General features: G+C 49.6%; 1 protein-coding gene across 12 annotated transcripts in view; it reads right to left on the bottom strand.

The window, feature by feature from the left end:
- Atxn1 (ataxin 1) overlaps nt 1-20,247 on the bottom strand; it is a 467,297-nt gene that overhangs the window by 2,862 nt on the left and 444,188 nt on the right. For 11 of the 12 annotated variants that reach the window (XM_045136591.1, XM_045136590.1, XM_045136597.1 and 8 more), the window contains one exon: nt 11,132-13,129. In XM_045136591.1, coding sequence (XP_044992526.1) covers nt 11,132-12,967 — 1,836 coding nt within the window. In that variant the 5' untranslated portion in view covers nt 12,968-13,129. Of the gene's footprint in view, nt 1-11,131; nt 13,130-16,946; nt 17,084-20,247 lie in introns of those variants that run through there. The other variant, XM_004667937.3, reaches the window with a different exon arrangement.

The following is a 20,247-nucleotide window of genomic DNA, read 5'->3' as shown; positions in this document are numbered from 1 at the left end:
CACAACATGGAGCATGTGTCTGGAATGCATTTGAAGCAGCAAAGGCCTACATATTCATCCCTCCCCCACCACCGCATCTCATGAATAAATAAATGAAAACACATTAAAAACAACAAAAAACTCCCCAAAACAAAAACAAACAAACAAAAAACCACTGACCCCTAGCGATGACCAAATGCACGCATAATGTCTTCCGTGAGTGAGGCTCCGCAAGGGACTCAAAGAGTCACCTATGGTCATTCACTTTATTCGCTCACTGGGCACAAGTTACTGTCACGCGGGACAGGACTAAACGGGTCACAGCTGCACCGCAGGCAACTCCGCAGGGAAGCCATTCGTGTGCTTACCACAGTAACCCCAGCTTCCAGAAAGGGGCTCGACATATGCTTGGAACCTAAGAAGTTCTTGTATTTGAAAACCTTTAGGGGAGCATCACCAACAAAGGGTTGGGGTAACTAGGGAAGAGCTTCCCAGAAAGCTGAGGGGAGGGCAAGATTTGGAGGGGTTTTGAGGGTAGACACTACCCCGAGAACACCAGCTCAAGTTCTTGGTCCTTCCACAAAGCTAAGTTCTAGGCCTGACGCGGTCGTGAGTTCACTGGAAAAATGAGTAATGAACGCAAATGAACCCCGGCTCTTCCTGCCACCCGTGAGCTCCACCCCTGACTGCATCGCACAAAGTACTTCTTGAATGGCTAGGGTTCGCATGCTTTATGGGATCCGCAGGACACAAATATTTTTAAGAAGGAAGACCACAGTGATTTTCAACAGCACTATTTCTAGTATGTCTGTGAGCTCTCCTACACGTGCATATTATTTGCAGGAAAATTTCATTGTTCTGTGCGATTTCAGTCATGGAAAGATAGCTACAATTTATCTGAGTGTCTGCTACTTGTCAAACACCCAAACTTGATACAAGTATATTTCTGTTTATTATTTTTATTTATTTGAGAGTGACAGACAGAGAGAGAAAGAGGCAGATAGAGAGAGAGAATGGGCGTGCCAGGACCTCCACCCACTGCAGACGAACTCCAGACGCGTGTGCCCTCTTGGGCACCTGGCTAACGTGGGTCCTGGGGAGCCGAGCCTCGAACCGGGGTCCTTAGGCTTCACAGGCAAGTGCTTAACCGCTAAGCCATCTATCTCTCCAGCCCGACAAAAGTATTTTGTTTGATGCTCACTGTATGCCAGTGAGGCAAGGGAGTATCCGTTTACTTCACAAGTAGTAAAATCAGTTTCCTATTATTTTAGCTATTACTCAGTGGAATTGGGACTGTAGCCAAGTGCTTGGCCCCCAAATACATTTTCCTCCCTCCTCTACCTCTCAATCAATCTTTATCTAAGTGAACTAAGACAATATAACATACCAAAGAGACAGCTTAGCATTCCCATTAATGCCAATGGCAGCCATTCTTCCTTGAAATACTCAGGAAAGTTATCTTTCCTATCCCACCGACTTGTTTCATGGTACAGAAGATGGTCATGTGATGTCTGACTTGCAGCTCCAATTCTAGTCGCCCTCCACAACCGTGAGAAGGCTGATGCTGGGCTTCTAACATTGAAGGCTGAGGCAGAGGTGCTGGTTAACTGATCATTAACAGTTAACAAAGAAATTTCCCTTGGGGATTTTTCATGATAATATAGAGACTAAGCCTGTCTGCTCTGAATTTCCTTAGAGAGAAGTCTTATCAATGGGGACTGTTTTGGAAATCACAGTTGGTATGATTTTGTGACATGATGTCATTTTAAACTAGAACAAAGTGGCAGCTTGATTCAGGTGTCCCCCATAAAGTTAGGTGTTCTGAATGTTAGGTTGCCAGCTGATGGAGATTTGTGAATTAATGCCTCCTGGAGGGAGTGTACTGTTGGGGGCGGGCTTATGGGTGTTATAGCCAGTTTCCCCATGCCAGTGTTTGGCACACTCTCCTGCTGCTATTGTCCACCTTATGTGGGCCAGGGGGTGATGTGCACCCTCTGCTCATGCCATCGTTTTCCCTGCCATCCGGGAACTTCCCCTCAAGCCTGTAAGCCAAAATAAACTCTTTTTCTCTGACTGCAACAAACAATGATTCTGTGAGTTATGTGGATTTGTGATCCGTGTAGTGCTGAGAGGCACTGGTCGTGTTCCCGATGACCTCACGAAGCCCTTGCCAAACACGAGAGACGGAAAGAGGACGTCCTGTGCAGGACATGGGTTCTTGTCTGCCATGAGGCACCAGAGAAAACAAGCCATTTCCTCAAGGCTTAAAAGTCAAGGTTGTGGGGGCTGGAGAGATGGCTTAGCGGTTAAGCGCTTGCCTGTGAAGCCTAAGGACCCCGGTTTGAGGCTCCATTCCCCAGGACCCACGTTAGCCAGAGGTACAAGGGGGCGCATGCATCTGGAGTTCGTTTGCAGTGGCTGGAGGCCCCGCAGTGCCCATTCTCTCTCTCTCTGCCGGTCACTCTCAAATAAAAATAAACAAAAAATATTTTAAAAAGTCAAGGTTGGATATTGGTGACTATTTCATCTGTTAACATGTACTTGAATGTATAATTGACCGCTCAACCTTAATGTGACAGAAAGAGGCTTTCTGCTGGCACATCCTTGTTCCCCTGCATCTCCATCCACAGTACCTTCGTTTTTCAAGTTGTTCAGCTCAGGAACCTGGGAATCACAGTATTTACTGCTCTTTCTCTCCTTATAACCACCTACATCCGAATCACAGGTAAATTTTACCAGCCCCTCTCCCACCTCCAACTCCAGACCATTTCTCATGACACCCACTTCCTGAACCCTGGTCTACCCAAATGTTACTTGGAGAAAAAAAGTCGCCACACACAAGATCTGTGTGGTTTGGCTCTTGTCCTTCCTCACTGCACAATAGTCACACTGGGGACAGAGGGCAAGGTGGAGAGGGAAGGAGGCAGAGGCAGAGACTGACTACTCGCATTCCCTTCAACTGGGATTCTTCTTTTTATTTTTTTTGAGAGACAGAGAGAGAGAGTGAGTAAGGGAGAGACAGACAGAGGGAGAGAGACAGACTTGGCATGCCAGGGCCTCAGCCACTGCAATTGAACTCCATATGCTTGTGTCACCTAGTGGGCATGTGCGAGCTTGTACTTGCCTCATCTTTGGGGATCTGGCTTAAGTGGTATCCAGAGAGTCGAACATAGGTCCTTAGGCTTTGCAGGCAAGTGCCTTAACCACTAAGCCATCTCTACAACCCAGTTGGGATTCTTTTTGTCCCCTTGAAATGTTGTCTTCCCATCTCCTTCTCAGAGATGGTGTCCCCGGCCATCCTGTTTGACACAACTTTCCATCCTGGCATCCAAGAAAGGTCATCCTTTCTTATCTTACAATGTATTACCTTTGTACTTGCTCACACATTGTATGCTATCTCTTCCCCTGAACTCATACTTCTATTCCCAGAGTTTAGGATACTTCCTGACTATGTTTAAAATCCATCCTCAGTAAAATTAAGGAGAATAAATTATGTTTGCTTTCCACATGGGAAACAATGCAATGACATAATTGGCCAGCAGAGGTCTCCTTTTTCCTCATATGTTAACATCAATGGCCCTTCCCTGCTAAGGCCTACAGGATGCCCCTAGGCCACAGCCTTCCTCTGTCAGATGCTGAGCCGATTGTCTCGTGGACTGATGCTTCAGTGTTTTTCCTCTCCATTCTTGCTCCTTCATTTCTTCATTCTGTTGGGGCTCCAAACATTTTCCTGGAGGATTTCTGATTAAGCATCAAAAACAATAAATCCATGGGGGCAGGATCCTCGTAGGGAGTTCTCCATTTGGGGGACAGATCACCTCCTGTCCTCCTAGGCTCCTCCACAGCTTCCTGGCCTCTTGAATCTGTGAGCATGCTCTCCTGGTAACCACTGCACTGAAGAGAATAGTCTATCTCCCTCCCTCTCTCTGCAGTGCCCTCCCTCAATGCCACTAAAACCATCAGTGCAGCCTCACTTCCTGGTTGATGACTATACATGTCCTGCTGCCCACTGTGGCTAACGACTGGCTTTGAACATTGTTTGTAGCTCTTCTATGGGAAAACACAAAATTCCTGTAATGACTTAGTCAATAATGACTGCATCTAAATGCTATGCATATATACGTATTTATGCTGTTTGGTTGCACATTTCTATCTTATATTGCTGCTATATCTATACACACATATGTACATTTCACCAAAAACAGGGCAGAAGAAAAACAAAACGTCTGTTGTTTAAATATGTCCTCTTCTTTCACAAGACTCCCTGTTTTCACATATTTGAAGGACATCTGCTTTGCAAAACATTTTTTTTGTTTCTGTATTTAAAAATTATTTTTTTTCCATTTTGAAATTTTCATACATGCATATAATTCATTTTGATCTTACTTCCTCCAATTATTGTTACCTCACTTCCCAACATCCTCCTTCTTACCTATTAGCCCCTATCTTACTTTCATGCTTTTAAAAAAATCTTTACACATTGGTTCCAATTAGGGTAGCTTGCCTGACCTTGGGTTGAAGGCTATTCACTGTGGAATAAAACTACCCGCGGCCATGCTACCAATAGACTCCCCTCCCCCAACGGCCTTTAGCTGCCATGAGCTACGCTGGGAGCGGGGAGCTCATGGACCCTCCCCCCATGGATGGTGAATGATTTTGCACACAACTTCAGCCTGTAGCTAAAGGCATCGCGTCTCTCAGAAGCTGCATATTAGTGACTGGGTCTTGCTTTGGAGAATTCCTGACTGCGTGCACAATTAAGTTGTTGATTCTGTACCTACAGAAAATTCAGCCTGCTTTTTTCCTTTTACAATGGTTTTGCATGTCTGTGTTCCCAACGTGAAGAACAGTAGAGAAGCCTGTGGCAATGATGAGGGGCTACATAAGACACTCATATAGTTCAACATTTATAAATCTTTAAAGATAGAGAAAATTCTTCAGCTAAGTGATACTATACATTTACAATATGCTAATTTTCATAATTAACAATCATAACAGTATAATAACCATACCATATGAACATAGTATAACTATATATACTGTTATGCTATAGTATAATAATATCTGGGAGTATTCTATTTGTGAGGTATATGAAAGAGAGACACATGCTGTCTTTTCTGTCAAAGGGTTAAACAGACAAACTTGATTCTGAAAGGACACTATTCTGTGCAAAGACCCCGGTCTTCAGTCAGCTGTCCTTGAGATGAAGAGTCAACAATCCTTGAAACAAAAACTTCCATTTCTGCGTTTGGTAAAAAGTCCCTAAATCTCCCATTTCTTTCCATTTACCCTATTAACTATGTCTTTTTTTATATTTTAGCCAATGGCTGAGGCCACCTCCGACTCCGAATAAAGCTCAGGACTCCGCCTGCATTAGGGAATAAAACCCCAGCAACCCTCTACCGGTGTGCTTCGCCTGTCTGAGCATTATGGCTCTGCACCCTTCTGGGACAGTGAACAATGCCTTGCCAACATGGAATTGGGTGGTCATTCTTGCACCCCAGACTCTAGATTTCTAACATATTTAAAATACCTGATCATGTTCATGTGATGCCTGCATTGCCTTTGGTCTTGCTGTGTTGCCCAAGTTAGTCTCAAACTTCTGGGCTCACAGGACCCTCCGCCTCAGCCCCCCCCAAGTAGCTGAGACTACATGCGTGTGCCACCACGTGGGGTACACAGGCACACAAAAAGATGTGGCGGAAGCAGCTTCCGTCAGGGACATCAGAATTGTGTATTATGGACCTCTGGGCACAGACCCGGCACTCAGGGCCCTGGCTATATTTGGATGCCCTTGGTTTCCTTCCCATCCAGTCCGCACCGGTAAATGTTGGCAAGAGGGCTTCCCCCTGGCAGCTACGGGACAGACTACACGACACGGGCTTCTGCGCTGCCCGCTCGAGTGCCCGGGCTATTTTTAGGCTCCAGCTAATCCCTCTGATGCGTTCACACTGCCACGGATGACTCAGGGCCCACAGCGGCCCAAGTCAGGGCGGTGGAGGGCGAGGGAAGCCCGGGCGGCGCGCGGCGACGACGTCATCGCGGCGGCGACGTCATCGCGGCGACGACGTCATCGCGGCGCGCCGGGGCGGAAGACGGCCCTGAGCGGGAAGGAGCCACCGAGGAAGTAAGAACAGCAGTCGCCTCGAGGGGCTCGGGCCAGTGACCGACAACCCTGAGGACGTGCGGGGCCCAGCATCCCCGATCCTCGTTGCTGTGGCAGCGCTCGGAGCGCCCCGGGCGCTCGGCGGAACAGTTGACGCTTGGGGCGGCGACGGATGAGCGCCCCTTGACCACGGCCGCCGGCCCCGCGCGCGCTGCGGACACTTCTCCGCGGAGGAGGGGCTCACGGCAGTCTGCAGAGGAGCCCCCCAGGTTCTCCTGGCTCTCCAGGCGCAGGGCAGGTAGCTCCGGCCCCGCGCTGGGCTGAGGGGGTGCAGGGCTCCTGCTCGACCTTGCGTTGACCTGCCTGAACCCCCACAGGCCCCAGGCTGCCCTACTCAGCGCTGCGGCCCCGCCTCGGGCCCTGGCCGACGCCCCCGCGCGCTGGAAGACGGGAGCGCCCAGGTCCCCGCAGGCTCGCGTGGGACTGGTTCGAATGCGCCGGAAGTGCAATGGAAATGATGCCGGCCCTCCATCACTCGTGGGGTACACCGCTGGGCCGCACGTAGGCGGGTACACGTGGCCCGATGTGCCTGCTAGAGAAGTCCAGCTTTTTCATCACCAGGCTGGCTCTTCCACAAATGCTTTTTATAGAACATAAGCCATTGCATTTACTTCTCGCAAACAAGCCTGTCTTCTCTCAGGGCCAGAATTACTTACAGTGAATTCAACGATGGCAGCTCTCGGGGCTGCTAAGCAGTGGATGACAGATTCACTCGGATTTTTCTTTTTCTTTTCTCAAGGTCTTACATTTTCCCACAAGGCAACTTACTTCCTACCCAAGGCCATGCTGTAATGCCCACTGGTTTGCTTTTAGACAGGATCTCCCTATGTAGTGCAGGCTGGCCTCAAACTTGCAATCTTCCTGTCTCAGCCACCCCGGTGCTGGGATTACAGGGAGCAGCGCCTTGCCCAGTCTGCCCTCTCTGAGGAACACACATTGTGCTATTGCTTGGCATTCCTGTGTGGGACTTGCTTCAGCCTTATGGCCTCACACTGGAGAATTTGGGTGTTCATCAGTTACGTGTCTCATTGCTATGCTAGTGTATCTCACAAGAAGCAGCGACAAGAAGGACAGGTTCATTTTGGCTTACGGTTTTAAGGAAGGATACAGTCTGTCATGCAGGGGAAGGCACGGTGGCAGAAGCATGAGACAGTTGGTGGCATTGCCGCCCCAGTCGGGAAGCAGAGTTGGGCTATCAAACCTCAAGACCCACCTCCAGTGACTCACCTCCTTCAGGGAGGCCTCTTCTAAAGGTTCCACAACCTTCTGAAACAGGCACCAGCTGGGTAATGCTCAGGTCAGTGAGCCTAGGAGCTACATTTCGCATTCAACGCACAACAGGTACTGGGGGCCAAGGGAAGCAATGTGCTGCCATGTGGGGCAAGCAGACCAAACCAAGGCGGGGCAGGGGCAGCAGCTCTATTGCCCTGTGCTGGAACGTGCAGTACGCCCGCCCCCCACCTGCAGAGGAAGGAGGCTCCCTCAGTAAACACAGAGACAGTGACTGACACCTGAAGTTCCCTCCCTGTCCCACAGCACCTGCCTCTCTACCCCTGACAGCAATGCGATGTCAGGCATGGCAAAGCCACAGGGATGGTTATACTCAGGTGTAAGTGTGTTCCTTCTGTAAAGCCAATCAGAAACAGCACTGGGCATCTTTCCACTAGAGCAACGAAAAACTCAACTTGTAAAACATCACCAAAGTAGGTCCCTCCCCTTGGTCCTACATGGGATGGTTTTAGTTGCTATTACACCGGTAAGCCAGTAAGGAGGAGGTCAGTAGAGGCTCCCTTGAGAACACTACTTTCGTTTTTCGTTTAGCTGATGCCAATAAGATTTACTGTATCTGTTCTGGAAGGTAGATGAGCAAAGGCTTCGAAAAATTCAGCGGGGGCTAAGTAAGGATATGGTTCCATGGTTAAAGTGCTTGCATGCAAGTATGAGCGGCTAAGTTCAGATCCTCAGAACCCAGGTAAACACCTGGCTGCTGTGTAGACACCTGTAATCCTAGTGTACCTATGGTGACAAGGGAGACAGAGACAGGAGAATTTGCCAAAAGCTCGCAGGCCAGATAGCCTGGTGAATGCAGCAGTGAACCACAAGGAAAGAGCTCCTGCTTCAAAGTCAAAAGCACCCAGATTTATCCTCCGACCTTCACCGTGATATGCACATGCTCCTCCCACATACCCACACATCTATACACCGAAAAAATAAAGGGAAAAAATGACAAGGGAAGGGCTGGAGAGATGGCTTAGCTGTTCAGGCACTTGCCTGCAAAGCCAAAGGACCAAAGTTCGATTCCCCGGGACCCACGTAAGCCAGATGCGTAAGGTGGCGCATGAGACTAGTTTGTTTGTAGCAGCTCTCTCAAATCAAATGAAATACTAAAAAAAAAAAAAAAAAAAAAAAGACAAGGGATGTAGGGATGCTCAGCTTGGCATGCACAAGGACCTGGGTTCAACCCCCATTATAAAAAAAATCTCCAAATATGCAAACAAGCAACAGCTACAAAACACAAGCAAATAATTGAAAAACTCAATAACCATTTAACAAAAAAATTACTCGAAGCTCAGGAGATTGTATTCATAAAGCATCATTTGCCTGTTTTAGAGATACGGAGAAATTCAGCTCAGGGTGGCTGGCGAGCAAGGCAGCTTGTCCGCTCGCACGGACCCCCAGCCTGGGCCCTCACTGCCGCCTCGGCCTCCGCCTCCGCAGCGCTCTCCCGGGGCGGGTCGCTGAGGTCCTTGAAGCTCTGGGTTTATGCAGGGCTTACGCCTGGGGTCACAGGGCTATTTCTGTCCTTTCTTCCACATGTTCCCCAGCCAAGTCTGTTGCTTTGCCATTGAAGCTCAACACTTCGCACGTCTCCACATTTCCCTGTGGGTGTCAGTGTGGGCAACACCTCAACAGTTGAGAAGACCCAGGCAACTGCTCAGGCCTTTGAGGGGGGGGGGGGGAGGTGCTGATGAGGGACGGCTGCCTGCAGACTTTGGAGACCCCGTTAAACTCGCTTCTCTCCTCTCCTTCCCTTTCTTTCTCTCCATTCCTCTGTCACTTCCCTCAGGGGCTGCCCTGACCCCCCCCCCATAGGATTCTAAACCTGTCGTTTGTGCACCCGCAGCTTGTGCAGTGTCTCAGCTGCAATGATGTCAGCCAGCTCCTGATAGGCTTCTGGATAAAGTGATAATCCTTGGTTGGTTCTGGGCTTTGCAAAAGCCTTTTCCAGCAAGAGAAAGAAAGGAACGTTTTACCTGCTCATTTGCATTCTTTACCACCCCACCCCCGCAGCCGGCTGTGCTCAGAGACCCAGTGACTGGGTTATGGGAAAGAAAAACAGGCCTGACTCCACACGGAAGCCATTCTCCGGTTTCTTCTCTGCCCCCCCTTCCTCATGTGTGTATGTGGCGTGCATGAACGTGCATGTATGTACGTGTGTCTGTCAATGTGTATGTAGCCAGAGAGCAACCTTGGGTGCCATCCTCAGGTGCGACCCACTTCTCTTTGAGACAGGGTCTCTCACTGGTCCGGAGCTCAACAAATTAGCTGCCAGTGAGCTCCAGGGCCCCATCTGTCTCCTGGACATGACACTGGGACTGCAGGCTGGGGAGGGGACCTGGGTTCTCATGGTGTGACAGGAAGCACTTTACCAACCGGGCGTCTCCCACCCAGCCCCGCAAGCCAACCTCGTTATCATTCATGTATTCATTTTGCAAAGCTCAGAGCGGCGCAGTGCCTCACATGCTCCTCTCGCGGCTGAAGCTGGCTGTGCAGCTGGCCCCGCCTGCCTCGCTGAACTGCCTAGACCAGGACATGTGGTTCCTGGCGATGGAGGCTGAGTGACACTTCTAAGAAGCCAGTAATGTTCCCACAACAAAAGCCTCTGGCCATAATCTCGGTGTCATTTTGCGTTTACGTTTCCTTCTGGGTTTCCTATGCTTCACACAGCCTCCGCTGAGTGCATTTTGCTCAGAGCCAATCATTTCTTTCTTCTAGACGTCTCCCTTGTTTCACTTAGGAGTGAGCGGCAGCTATTAGATGAATAATGGGTTCTAATTAAGATATTCCTAACTTGGCATGGTGGCGTACATCTTTGATCCCAGCACTCAGGAGGGAGAGGTGGGAAAATCACCGTTGAGTTTGAGGCTAGCTTGGGACTACAGGGTGAGTTCCAGGTCAGCCTGGGGTAGAGTGAGACCCTACCTGGACCTCCACATGGCCTGTTAGTAACCACAATAAACTCATTGGTTTACTAAGCTAGACTCTGGTGAAATCACTACTATGGTATGTCTTTAGATTTCTGGGGAAAATAGGCCTGTGTCCTTATCTTCTCAGGAGAAGTCATGCAGCAGCCCATCTTGCCCATGCCTTCCCATGCCAACCAACATAAATAAAGGTGCTTGCTCAGGTTTTTCTTGTGCTCCGTACACTCCTGCTCCTCCCCCACAGCATCTGAGAGTATAACAAACCATCTTTCCAACAGTCATCTCCTGACCTGTTGGCTCTGCCCTAGCTAAATAATTCTAAATGTCATGCTAAAATAATATACCATACCTAAATAATACTAAACTCCATGTTTTTAAACATGGATGATGAAATTGGGATATGATGACTGTGGCCTCCAAGGTACTTAGCTGCAACAGCAGCCTACGTCTTTTCCTGCTAAGTCCCTACCTGCGGGGTCTGAGGCCATTTGGCCTTTCTCAGTCTGGGCTGCTCATTTCTCATTTGTCCGAGGACAATACGCAGTTGTTGGCACTTTACATAAAAGAAGCATAAGTGAACTCATCCCAAATGCCCACTGCTATGGAGAAGGTGGCGTGATTTTCTTCGAAAGCGAGGCAGGGAAAGGGAAAGAGCAGGTCTACAGTCTAACTACCAGCGGGCACTAGCCATCTTGTCTGATAGCAGCAACAACCTTGTCGGGAGGTGACAGACAGAACAGGGGCAGGGTCTCCTACCCGTGGGACCCCCTGCGATGGTTACCTGTGCTCGGTGCTCACCCACAGCAAACTGGATCACGGCCACGCCAGGACTGTGGCTGTCCTCGATCCTCTCCACTGTGCTGGAGTCGATCTTGAGGTCGCTGCTGATCTCCGCGCTCTGGATGAAGTCTTCCGTCTTCAAGTCCTCCACCTTCTTCAGCTCCCCATTGGCCAGTTGGATGATGGAGCCTTTCATAAAGTAGGGTGGCAGCGTGGGTGGGGCCGCAGCAGGGGACGCCACCGACTGTACCACTGGTAGGTGGATCTGGGCCTGCACCATAGCTGGGTAGGCAGCCTGGGTGACCAGGGCCTCGGGGTTGAAGTTCTCACTCTTGGGCAGGGCAGTGGTGACGAACGTGTGAGGCACTGCAGCGAACTGGGGCGATGACGTGACCACGGCCGAAGCTGCCCCAGGAGTGTCCATGTCCGGGCTGCCCACGGGGATGAGCAGTGGCTGAGTGCCAGGGATCACCAGGTGCTGGGGCAGGCTGCCCGCGTAGGTGATGGCCTGCTGCTGGCCGCTCAGGTAGCCGATGACAGGGGGCTGAGTCCCAGCATAGAAGGCCGTGGCTGGCAGGCCCACGGGGAGAGGCTCCGAAGCATTGTGTGGGGTCTGGATGACCGTGTGGGGGGACAGCGCGTAGGAGCGGTGGCCAGACTTCCCTAAGTGCAAGCCGCTCTTGTCATTGAGGGTGGAGGGGGAGGCTTCCCGATGCGTGGCCTGCTGGACCTCCAAGTCGCTAGCCGGTGTGTTGCTGTTGGGCAGGACCATCACAGAGCCCCGGACCCCCGTGGGATCGCGGCTGCTGTACTCCGCAGGGCTGGGGTGGACCACCACATGCCTGGACTCATATGGGTGAGGCGCTGACTTGCTGCCTGGCTTGCCCAGACCCAGGTCCACGGAGGATGGTGCCCCATGCCGTCGACTCTTCTCCATCTCCCCGTTCAAGACCTCCTTGGCCTGCTGAAGCCTGCTGCTCTCGGCTTTCTTGGCGGGCTCCCGAGGGACAAAGTGGCCCCCGGCATCGCTGTACTGTACCACCACCTGGGAGGAGGGCCCCAGGGTGAGCGTGTGTGGGATCATCGTCTGATGGGGATGGAGGTGGACGGGGATGGCGGGAGGAGAGGCTGCCCGCCCCGAGCTCTGTGGAGAGCTGGAAATGTGGACATATTGGTTCTGCTGGCTGGGTGGAGGGGACCCTGGGGTGACCAGCCCTGCAGCCCTGCCGAGGTGCTGCTGTGGCAGGGGTTCAACCTTGTGTCCCGACGCCTGGCTCAGACTGCCCATGTTGGCCAGCAGAGTGGAGTAAGCCTCGAGCTGGGAGCGTGGCGATGGTGTGGTGGCCCCCGCAGCCGAGGCCACTGCACTGGTGACAGGGTTGGCAGATGGGGAGATCAGCTGTGAGGGGATGAAGCCAGCGTAAGGCCCGCTGTACTGGGAGGACCCGATGAACTGGAAGGTGTGTGACAGGTGGGCGTACTGCACAGGAGACACTGGGGTCCCAGACGGCGGGGGAGGGTAGGCTGTGGGCAGTGTGGTGGCTGTGGGGACGGACCTGGGAGCGCTGGGCGGGGAGTAGTCCAGCCCGGTGGACAGTGATTTGTGCAAAGCCATTCCCTGCTGTAAACCAAGCTCTCCCGAAGTCGCTGCTGGCCCATGCCGTCCACTCCCATGGCCCCGGCTCCCAGGGGTGCTGGGGAGCCATGCCACGCCCTCCACACGATGGTTGTCGCTGGGTAGGGCAGTGGCCTTCTCCTCCGAGGGCCGGCTGGTGGCGGGGATCTCTCTCTTTTTGGGGGGCAGGCATTCGTTGCTCCGCTCTTGGTTGGATTTCATTTTTCGCAGTCCCCCCTCCACGGTGGAGTCTCACTGTCTGACTGGCTCTGATTTCAGTCTGATAAAGAGAAAGTCACATTTGATGTCTGTAGGGGATCCAGGCCCTTCATGGGGAATCATCTCCCCGTGGGTTCCCTAGGCCAGTGGCAGTAGTTCCGGATCCTGAGAAAGGGAAGAGACCAGGAGTGGGGTGGGGGTGGGGGACAGGAAAGAGAGAAGGGAAGGAAATCAGAACATCAGTTCTGGGGGGAAAAAAAAGAAATAAAACCAACAACAATCAAAAAATCATTCCCTGACAAGATTAAGAGGAAACCCATGGATTCAATAAGAACTCCAAAATCCTAATCATAGCCCTAGCCTTAAAGCAGATTAAATACTAATGGAGCTGGCTAACACAGGTGCAGGATTAAGACATTGAGCTAAGTGCCTACAAGGCATATATACACGTAGAAACATACACAGTGTGTGTTCGTGTGTGTATATACATGATCACATGTAGGTGGGCATACTTGTGGGTGTAGGCACGCATACATGTGTATGTGGAGGCCACAGGTCAGTGTTGAGTGTCTTTCCTCAGTCACTCTTCACTTTTTTTTTCAAATAATTTATTTGTATTTACAAGAGAGAGAGAGAGAGAGAGAGAGAGAGGGAGAGAGAATAGATACACAAGGGCCTCCAGCCACTGCAAATGAACTCCAGACACATGCACCACTTTCTGCATCTGCCTTTATGTGGGCATTGGGGAATTGAACCCAGGACATCAGGCTTTGCAAACAAGCTCCTTTCTCACTGAGTCATCTATCTCTCAAGCCCCCACACTTTGTTTCTTTGTTTATTTATTTAGGTTGAGACAGGGTCTCTTACTGAACCTAGAGATGGCCAATTTAGTGAGACTAGTGAGCAAGGGTGTCCCAGGGATCCTGCTGTTTTCGCCTCCCCCTGCTGAGATTACAGGCACCTGGCTTTTATGTAGGCTCTGGGGACCTGAACCCAGGTCTTCATGCTTGTATGTAACAACTTTACCCACTGGACCATCTCGCCAGTCATAAGGCTTTTAAAAAAAATTATGGAGTTAACAGTTCTTATATATATTTTTGGCATGTGTATGTATGTTGTGTGTGTGTGTGTGTGCATACATGTGCATGTGAACACAGAGGCCAGAGGTTGATGTCAGGTGTCACTATCAGTCACTTTTTGCCTTATTGTTTTGAGACAGGGTCTCTCCCTGAACCTGCAGTGCACAGATTTGGCTAAACTTGTCGGCTGGCCCTAGCCCAGCCCGTCTTAGTACCTGGAGCACTGGGATTGAAGGGGGGCGCTGCTGGGACCCCGCCTTTCCTGTGAACACTGGGAAATGGCTCCGCGCTGCTGTGCAAGCATGACGACCTCAGCTCAGAACTCTTTCACTCAGCCAAGCGCCGTCATTTCCCCGCCCAGAATTCATAATTCTTAACCGCTTCCCACAGCCTCCCTTCTCCTCTACCTTTTCCTTTCCTTCTTGCAGGGTAGATGATACGGTTTCTTTTTTCCCCTCGACTTCTCTCTCTTTCTTACCTTTTGAAACAGGGTCTCATGAGCTCATGCTGGCCTCAAACTGTGCAGCTGAGGCTGACCTTGAACTCATGATCCTCCTGCCTCCACCTCCCAAGTGCTGGGACTACAGGCCTGTGCCAACACACCTATCTTCATCTTAAATTTCCCGAGTGTCTGAATCTGGCCATGCAAACAGGGATGCTAGAGACTGCTCTGGTGGGCCCTGTATGCCAGGCTCCATGTAGGTGCTGAATTCCAAGTCACCAGCACCGTGCCACTAATGCCCACTTGGCATCAGTGGAATACCAAGACTACCACCATGGGCCACACGAACGACGACAGGTGAGTGTCCCGATGAAGCAGTGTCATGCTGTGACCCCGAGGGCTGGGTCGGGGACACACGTGGGAGGGGTTTGCGAACTGCACACATTCGGGTTCAAGACCACTTCTTTCCAGATTCTCTTTCATATCACCTGACTTTAAAACAGACCTAAGCTGGGTGTGTTGATGAACATCTGTAATCCCAGCCCTCAGGAGGTAGAGGCAAGAGGTAGACTAGCCTGGGATATATAGTGAGGTCCAGGCCAGCCTGGGATGCAGAGTAAGAACCCTGCTTTGATAAACCAAAACCTAAAACAAAGCAAAGCCAACAAAATAAACAACGACCGCATTACGTGCTCAGAATCCCTCCATTCTTTCTCCACACTGAGTGAGGCAACAAAGAGGCACCTGCTATGACAATACTCCTTTTCTCTCTTTTTCTCCTCTACTCTGTGGGACCCAACCCCAGAACTGCCCCGTGTGGCTCTCAGTTCTCCACCTCATTTCTAACAGCGAGCGACAGGCAGTGCGGTAATGGCTCTCGTTGATTTTGCTTCAGTGTAGGCGACAGGCAAGTGACACAGCAGGAAGTTGTCCTTCCCTAATAACAGCCCTAAAGAAAGTCCTGTGTATACAGTAAAGTGAAAGGTTAGAAATCTGGTGTCTATGACTGCTGCTGTCACAACTCATAACCCGAGGGCCTATAGGGAGCACCAGCAATCACACCGAGGAGGACCCTCAGTGGGGGCAGGGAGCAGGGAAATGATGGTACCAACACATACAAAGTTTCTTCTTAAAAACAAAAAATTGGTGTCTAAATACCAAAGATAGTTCAGGAAGAACAGGGTTTCTTATGTTGACAAGAGAAGCCTTTAAGTATTGATGCTGAAGAAATTAAGAGCTAATATTGTTTCTGAGGACTTATGAAAGCCTTGAGGTAGAAGGAAGGTATGTCCTAAATAACATCGTGCCATACAGCATCCTCTTATTAAGAGCACAACACAATTTATACCCAGTATTTACAACTCCATCCAAGACAGAATAAAGTTAAATAAAAAGTATCACAAAATCTGCCACTTTGAGCTGTCTGGAAAGTATTAGTGATAACCTTTTGTCTTCAGCCTCAAGATTGACTCTTGAGAAATGGGATTGGATCCGTGTCCACAGTCTCAGCTGGCAAGAAGCACTCATTTCTGAGATCCATTCAGAGACCTTTCCATGCGCCCCCTGCTGGTCCTCTGGTAGCACTGCCCCAATAAAAACGCCACAGGATTTCATTAGGGAAGTTCATGCAAGAGTGGTATGTCAGAATACGAAATGGGAACATTTGCATACTGTAGTCCCAGCCAGTAAGGGAGTAGGCTAATTAGCTCAAGGCAGCTCTAGGGAAGAAAAAGTGGGGCCATGAAAGTCCTTTCCAAGCCAAGTAAAATGTCAAACACATCCAGGAAGAGAGCCATCAGGATTACGCAAATAGAAACTGTACAAGGGAACACACCATACACAAAACTAGAAAACCCCTCTGGAGGGATCTAAGAACCTAGCATTTCCAAGCTTAGAAAAGAATGCTGACTTGGTTCTCCAAAGTACAGGCTGTGATTGATGCTACTTATCTGAGAGATGCAGGCTTGTCACCTCTGAACGTGTGTGTCCACCCATGCCCGATGGAAACCTATCAGCTTTTGTACATGGAGCCAGGAGGGAACTGAGCCGAGAGCCGAGGGCCTTGAGCTAGGCAAGCACTGACGCTTAGCTTCCTCCTCAGCCCGAGAAAGTCAGCTTTGGCAAACTAAGTCAAGTTAATTCTCCCGAAAAGCTCACCACCGGGAAAGAAACAACGTCTCTGCTGCAGATTGCCAATGATAAGACCAGGGCAGGGCGAGCCAGCGCTCACTGACATAGTGTATCTCAGGCCTTCCTGATAATACATTTATTTAGTTTTGAAATTTGAAATTCTGTAATAGTGTTTAAGAAGCGGGGGGGGGGGGGGAGGCAAGATCTTGCTAGATTGTTCAGGCTGGCCCTGAACTCCTGGGTTTAAGATTCTCTCAATTCAGGCTCCCAAATTGCTGGGAAATAAAACATGTGTCACTGCCTCAAAAATTCTAAATTTGGGAGTGTTTACCAGTTCACCAGGAAGGAGACAGGGCTTTCTATCTGGAAGTGATGGGTCCAGTCTGTTCCATTGGCTCTGTGTACTGATGACATAGTCCATCAAGTAGGACTGGATCCTGTTGTATTTCCAGTGGGCCACAAGGGGGCGGCAGAGCGCGCCACTATACTGAGTTATTCCTGGGATGAGAGAAAAGGGGTAATTTATGAAGGTCAAAAAATAGAGTAGGAAAGTGAAGGGAATGAGACAGGCAAAAGAAATAAAAAAGAAGAGGAAGGGAGAATAGGATTTCTACTTTTAGTATCTCTTTCTAGTTGCAGACAAATGGCTGCAGTGTCCTCAACTGCCCCCTTCGGGGTCCTAGAGTCTACCTCATGCATGCCACTGCCAACAACAGAGATGTTTTCCAAGCTTGGAGCCACACTGATAATATAAGTATCATAAATACTATAATATATAATAAGACATAAGTAATATAAATAGCTCTTTCTAGAACTGGAATACCTGGTCAGGTGTTGGGAGATAAATAGGAAATTGACACAGCCCTGCAGATACATGAGCAAAATTTCCTTTGGGATCATGAAACCCCAAACAACTCTAAATAACAAATATCCATTTTCTTTGATTTTTTTGTCATTTTAAAAATTATTTTTTTAGTATACAAAGCAGTGGATTTATTGTGACATTTTCATACACAGGTATCTTTATACTTTGTTTTTCTTTTTGAAACTCCTGACTTCCCTCCCCTTCTCTTCTTGCTGGTCTCTTCCCTCCACAAGCAGCCCCCTTTTTCCTTTCATGGCACATATACCCCGTTACTCACACATTTAAAATTTATGTAGAAACATATTTTAAAGGTGATTATAAGCATTACACAGGACTCAATCATTATATAATTTAGTTGCTTTTTTGGATACTACCAGATCCAGACTGATAAATGACATGAAAATGAGATACATAAGCTAGGGGCAGAAGAATATATGGCCACTGGTTCTAAGTTCTGTAACTACAACCAACCATTTTGAATAGAAGATGCTATGCATACATTTGATATGTACAGTCCTACAAATTCACTCCAAGGGTGCATAATAAACTTATCCTAAACTCAATCCTGCGTCTCTTAGTTCGAGAGAGCCTGGCATGCCCTGCCTTCCACAAACAGGAAAAGAAAATGCAGACTGATCAGTAGTATCAGGATAGGTTGGAGCGTTCCAACAAGCAAACCCTAAATCTGTGTTTGTGAGTGCCAACATGACACAGTGGAAAATCAGCACCTGGCCCCACACGGCAGGGCCACCAGGAGGCACATGCACTGCAAGAATTACCAACAGTCACCTTCAGGCCAAGTGTGTAAGGTAGGAGTATAAATAAGCCAGGCGTGGTGGTACACACCTTCAAGCCCTTGCGCTTGGGAGGTGGTCACAGGATGATCAACAGCCCAAGGCCATCCTCAGCTACACAATGAATTCAAGATCAACCCAAGCTACAGGAGAATGTCTCAGAAGCCTACAGGCCTATGTGATGTGAGGGGTTAGATTTTGGGTCTCATTCCCAAAATACCTCAATGAACTTACACAAATATCCTAAAATAAAACCCTGAATCCGGAGCGCACTGTCCCCAAGCATTATACCTAATACCAGGGCAGAGGCCACAGCAACACGGGGAGGACTCCTGAGATCCCAACTCACCAGCATCCTTCCACTGTTCCTGTGCTCCTAGAGGCAATGACTATGGCATCACACTACAGAGACCCTTCAATGTAGCCCACCACGAAATGGGAAACCACCTCAGCATCCTTGGAGCGTCCAAGATGCAGAAGAACGTGTTAGATACCCCCATGGCTGACAGACCAAGCATGATTCAAAGGAAGTGCGTCACGGACACACTCATCAAACACCACTTCGTTCCAGGCTACCCGTCACAATGCTTTCTTTAGTTTTCTCTGTTCAGCATTCTGTGCGTGTTCTGGTTATCGTCCGCAGAGGTAACAGAAGGCTGGAAGGGACAGTTAGTATGTTGTGATTAATAGTCAAACATATCCTGAGAGGTTGGACGTGATGGAAAAGAACCAAGAAAATCAAGATTAACCAGGATAAAAATAAATGTCTGCCTTTGGTTTCCATAGCTCAATTGGCTTAGTAGCAGGGCTGGAGAGAGCTGATTTAGGAATGGTTTCAGGCTTGTCTAATCTGTGACCAGTGTGCTAAAATACCTATGAATACAGCCAATGCATTTGTAGATGGTCTCATGTAGCCCAGGTTAGCTTTGAACTCGCTACACAGCTGAAGATAAGCCTGCTGGGAATCAGGCATATGCTCACCCACATCCAGTTTACGTCGTGCTGGGACTGAGCCCATGAGAGGGTTGTGTAGTAACAGCTTGCTCCCAGTGCAGCGTGCAGAGGTGGTTTTTAGGAAGTGATTGACAGTGAAGATGTTGACGTCATTCATTTTTCAGACGGGGACACTGAGGCTCAACTGAGGTCACAGGAGCATAGAATGAGCACTGGAGTCACATCTTTATTGGACCCAATGGTGATGTGGGGCACACTGACTCACTGAAAAGTACTACTGTGAGGGGCTTTGATGGTGAAGAACTTCTTCCCCCACCCCCTCTCTGTGTAAAAAAGAGACACCACACACACACACACACACACACACACACACAAAGGAAGCTTTTGCCTCAAGTGGAAATTAGTTAAAGACTGTAACTGTCGTGACATTCTGTGTCCTGCTCTGGGGTGACTAAGGAAGAGAGTTCAAGAGGCTTTATTTCACAAGCAAAGCAAGTTGGGAGTCTGAGACCCAACACCCAAGTTCAGTGCCACCCATCCGTTCTTCTTTCAGGCCCCAGACTGCAGAGGGCACCTGGAGCGCACAGGGGACAGTGTCACAACAAGCGGGTTAAAGCAAGGTGTGCTGGCATCCACCTGCCATCCCAGCACTGTGGAAGCTGAGAAGGGAGGACTGCAGATTTTAGGCCAGCCTAGGCTACAGAGCAAGCCCCGGCTTCACAAAACAGTGGGAAGAGGGTCAGGCAGATGGCTCGGCAAGCATGAGGGCCCGAGAGGGCCGGGCTCAGCCTGAGCTCAGTTTCCCAGCACCCATGCAAACAGCTGGGTGTGGCCATGCACATCAGTAACCCCAGTCCTGGGTGTGAGGAGCAGAGACCTGAAGATCTCTAGGGGCTGTGGGTCAGCCAGTCTTACTGAAAAACAAAATGCAGCTTCTGTTCGATAAGAGACTTCATTGCAAGGAAACCCACAGTGAATGACAGAGGACGCTGTTCTGACCTCTGCACATGTGTGCACAA

Source organism: Jaculus jaculus, chromosome 17 (genome assembly GCF_020740685.1).
Source record: "Jaculus jaculus isolate mJacJac1 chromosome 17, mJacJac1.mat.Y.cur, whole genome shotgun sequence".
Taxonomy (NCBI): Eukaryota; Metazoa; Chordata; class Mammalia; order Rodentia; family Dipodidae; genus Jaculus; species Jaculus jaculus.
The sequence above is the reverse complement of the archived record's forward strand: the minus strand, read 5'-3'. Positions and strand labels throughout refer to the sequence as shown.